A 4,319-nucleotide genomic window follows, 5' to 3' on the forward strand; every position below is an offset into this window, starting at 1 on the left:
ATTCTTGCCAGGCGGTGGTGGCACACGCCTTTAACCCCAGCACTTGGGAGGCAGAGACAGGCGGATCTCTGTGAGTTCGAGGCCAGCCTGGGCTACAGAGTGAGTTCCAGGAAAAGCTACACAGAGAAACCCTGTCTCGAAAAAACCAATAATAATAATAATAATAATAATAATAATAATAGTAATAATAATAGTAATAATAATTCTTTAACATTAAAATAAAACTTTAAACGTGAAAATCATTTATGGGTCTCTGGTTCCATGAAAACACACTTTGGACCATGTTTGATCTTTGGTAATTGTGCTGACCCATCTGTAGAACCATGAAAACATCTCTCCTTAAATTTAGTCTACTCCAAACTAATTATGCTAGTCACGTGCTAGAAAATAGGACACTTTGAAAAATAATTTTCAAAAGAAAGTACGTTACCAGGGAAGAGTGGGAAGAAAGGAACTGAGTCTTCACCCAGAGTGCGCCCCCACTCAGACCTGTACACATCTCAGCATATGGGGCCGTCCACAGTGAGTGACGATCCCCACACCCGCGCCTAGGGGGTTGCTGTACAGAGGGCCCCATATGATTCTGAGCAGCAGGAGCCGAGCGTGCTTTGTTACCATCAAGTTCCCACTCGTCCTTGTGCCTCTGAGAGGAGAAAGAAGCCACCTGTCCAGCCCCCAACCCCGGCACTTGGAGCGCAGCCTGCGAGAGCCCAGTTTCTCCGACTGCTAATGGCCCTCTCTAGTGGGACAGCTATTACGAGCTCTAACTGCACAAAAGGGTTTGGGACGAATGTGATGGGTTCCTGCAGCTCACAGCCAAGGCCTTTGGCATTTTAATTCGTCCAGCATTTTACTATAACAAGGGACAGAGCACTTTTTGTACATTTTGAAGACTGCTTTTCCCAGTGTGGAGAACTTGGGCTCTTCCACATCAAGAGGAAGCATGTCAATGCTGTCTGTTTTGTCAGCTGAGCACCCCCTGATCGCCAAGGCCTCCCCAAACCCAGACCCCCAGAAGGTGAAACATGAAGCATGGAGGGGAAATATGTGCACGTGGCCTTTACTTTTTAAAAGGACATTTGTATCCAATCACAGAAGAAAATAGCGCTGTGACTGGACAGACGTTTCCAGATCCCAGATAAATGGAAAGGCTGATCAGCACCCACCGAGCCTTCTGAGAATCAAACCTCGGTGTGAAGGTTCCCTCCTGGAGGTGGGGTGCCTGTCTTTCCCTGCAGATTTTCATCAAGCTGTAAGGACTACATCTCACATTAGAAACAAATCCCTAAGGTCACAGGTCCTGACTCAGGGTTCCACAGCCCTTCTTGGAGAGAACCCCTGCTTAGGGGACTGAGGTGTTCCTTAGTCCATTGCAGGCTGGGAATTCTAGAAGGCAAGTAGAAAGGTCAGTCGAAAGAGGGTCAGAGTATTGCCAGACCCTCCGCGCTTGCTGGTGCGTTGATCTGCGCTGCGAGTTGATGGTTTATTTAACGCTTTGCTCCTTTCTCTCCAAGCTTGGTTAATGCGACGCTCAGCTAAGGTTCCTCAAGAGCTCTTGATGGAACTTCGCGTGCTGGTCAACCTCCCTCCATGTCTCAAACAAAGCTCCAGGGCTCAGAGTGGATCTGTGGAACACACATAGCGCAAGGTGTAGTTGGCCCCCTCGTTGTTATCCCAGTATTCGCCCTGTTCACAGCGGTAGCAGACGGCAAAATGGATAGCGACGTCCCATGTGTCAGCGTCCTCCCCTTCTTTGGGTTGCAGACCTGGGGGCAGGCACAGCGAGAAGCAAAAACGCTCGGTGACAGGCTCCTCCTCACTATCCTCAGCCCCTGGTCCAGAGTGCCCCGCTGGCACAGGAGGCAGCTGCTCCGGTGACTCAGGATGCAGCTCGGCCGGCACGTCCAGAAAGGTGCGCCACTCGGTAAAGGTGTAGCGCACCGCCACAGCCCTGGGTCCAGGAGAGCTGATCACCCGGCCCGAGCCGGTCACCTCGGCGTGGGGCGGCTGGGAGCATTGCACGCACTCCAGACACACTCGCTGTCGCCGCAGACGCTCCTCCACAGCGCTCAGCCCCGGGAGCTGGAAGAGGGGTCGGAGCTGGATCCGCGGCACCCAGAGGGGCGCGGGCACTTTTGCCACCGTCAGCAAACCCCCGACCTGCTTCAGGTCCTCGGCGCTCAGCGGGAAGCTGCGGAGACGAGAGAGCACGGCGGGCGGCACCTGAGGCTCCTCCGCCTCGCTGAAGTGCTTCACGCTGGCCAAGCTCAGCCCTAGGGAGTCCGCGAACTGCACGCGCTTCTTGCACTTGGCGCAGCAGTCCACGGCCCGCTCGCCGCACTCCGCGCCGGGCTGTCCCTCCAGCTGCTGCTGCTGCAGGAGCTTGGCGGCCTGCAGGATGGGGTCCGCCGGCAAAGAGAAGGAGCGGGCACGAGGGCGGCGATATTCCTGCAGCTCCTCCTGCTCCGGGAGAGCCGCCTCTTCCCGCGGCGACAGGGGCCTGTCCTGGAGCTGAGCGTCAGGGATCGGGGTCTCCGAGGTGCCACCCTCCACGCAGAGGACCTCGGGGACCGACAGCCTCTCCGTGGGCGGGGGGTCTCCGGAAAGCGTGGAGCTGGGCGCCTCGGAACTTTGCTGCTGCTCCCTGGATGGCTCCATGATACCATCCGGCCCCGGGATTAGTCCCGCAGCAAACGCAGTTCTGGAGACTCGCTGGAAACTTATCTACTCCAGCAGCAGAAGGAACGCATACCGCCGGCTGGGCTCGCCCTTCCTGGCTCAGTCTAGCCAGGCTGGAGAGCAGAAAGCAGATTCAGCCTGGAACCTCCAGCTTTTAGCTGCGGCTGCCCCGGACCGAGAGGGAGGAGGATGCTGGCCTAAGGCTAGATCCCAAGGGGAGGGCCAGGGGCGGGGAGGCGCGGCCTCCGGAATACCTGGGAACCAGGTCCAGAATGGAAATCAAGACTTTCTGAAGGTCGCGGGCTGGCTGATAGCCTTGATCCTCGCCGTGGCAGAGCTGCGACTGTCCCACCTCTAGGGCAGCTCGCAACTTTCAGAGCCAAGAGTGGAGACAAAGTTTTCCAGTCAGTGAAGTTACTCTTCCAAAGAAGTGTTGTCGCCTCGCGGTGACATGCCGGCTGCCACCGTCCTAGGAAGTTCGCGATGCAAGCCTGTCATTGAGGCTAGCAAGCTAGCCGAGTGCATCCCTTCTCTTTCAAAGCCTTTCTCCCCCAAAACCTCGTGGGTCCCCGGGTCACATCTGCATCCGTGCAGCTGCCCCTTACTGCTCCTAAAAGCTGGGAGACGGGCTGCAGCCTCCACCTACCTAGCGGGTGACTTTGCCAGTGGGCTTGTGACGGGACAGAGAAAGAACCCACCAGGAGCTGACACGGCGGCCAGCCAGCTCAGTGCAGCTGGAGGCCATTCGCATCTGGCACTAAAGCACGTCTCCGGTCCTCCCCTTGTCCCGCCCGCAGATCTGGGTGGCCAAGAAGGGGCTTGGCACCTCCCTCCGCCGCTGAGCGCCTTCCCACAGCCCGCAATGCATCCTCCTTGCCTGCTGGTGCTGCTGGTTTCCTTCCCGAGGAACCCAGACCAGTCTAATACAGCTCAGGCCTTGGGGGGGGGGGGGGGGGGGGCGGGGTGCAAAGCCCAATCGCTGGAAGACGGATGGGGGAGCATTCCATTCTATCCTGGCATTGGAGACTTGCTAAAGTGTTGTGTTGTGCTTTTGTCTTCAGGCCAGTTTGCCTTGATCAAACGTCAACTGATAACCCCATGACCAATCGTCACACTCACCCCTCATCCCCCTACCCTCATATCTGATTCAGGGGGTCCCACGCGGTGCCTGAGAGGATTTCTAAGAGGGAGATGCTGAGGCTGGGCTCTGAGAATCACAATTTAGGAATGAATAACTACTTGATCTACAATTACTTACATAAAAAGTTGGGCTGGGCAATGGTGGCACACACTTTTTATCCCAGTACTTGGGAGGCAGAAGCAGACAGATCTCTGAGTTCAAGGCCAGCCTGTTCTACAGAGCTAGTTTCAGGACAGCCAAAGCTACACAGAGAAACCCTGTCTGGAAAAACCAAACCAAACAAACAAACAAAAAAAAAAAAAGAAAAATAAAGTTGGGGGTTCTAGAAACATTGATCAAGGGGGAAAAAAGGGGGTGGGGCAAAGCTATCTTACCCAGGCTTTTCAACTGAGGCTTAATCCCTGAGCAGAATGTAATGTTCCTAGGACTTTGGGCATATTAGGAAGAGGGCAAGGGTCATATTCATAGGTAGTATCTATTGAGGGCTCACAGGCTGCCA

The 4,319-nt window shown here is 55.2% G+C and overlaps 1 protein-coding gene across 1 annotated transcript; it reads right to left on the reverse strand.

Moving 5' to 3' along the window:
• Positions 1–1,044: 1,044 nt before the first annotated feature.
• Ppp1r3g (protein phosphatase 1 regulatory subunit 3G) lies at positions 1,045–3,529 on the reverse strand. The gene has a single exon (XM_052729752.1). The coding sequence runs from the start codon at positions 2,656–2,658 to the stop codon at positions 1,615–1,617; it is 1,044 nt and encodes a 347-aa protein (XP_052585712.1). The 5' UTR covers positions 2,659–3,529; the 3' UTR covers positions 1,045–1,614.
• Positions 3,530–4,319: the final 790 nt, after the last annotated feature.

Source organism: Peromyscus californicus, unplaced genomic scaffold (genome assembly GCF_007827085.1).
Source record: "Peromyscus californicus insignis strain IS unplaced genomic scaffold, ASM782708v3 Scaffold_8__1_contigs__length_139910024, whole genome shotgun sequence".
Classification (NCBI taxonomy): Eukaryota; Metazoa; Chordata; class Mammalia; order Rodentia; family Cricetidae; genus Peromyscus; species Peromyscus californicus.

Coding starts and splice junctions, on each gene's coding strand:
- Ppp1r3g (XM_052729752.1), bottom strand. CDS start 2,658: ATGGAGCCATCCAGGGAGCAGCAGCAAAGTTCCGAGGCGCCCAGCTCC.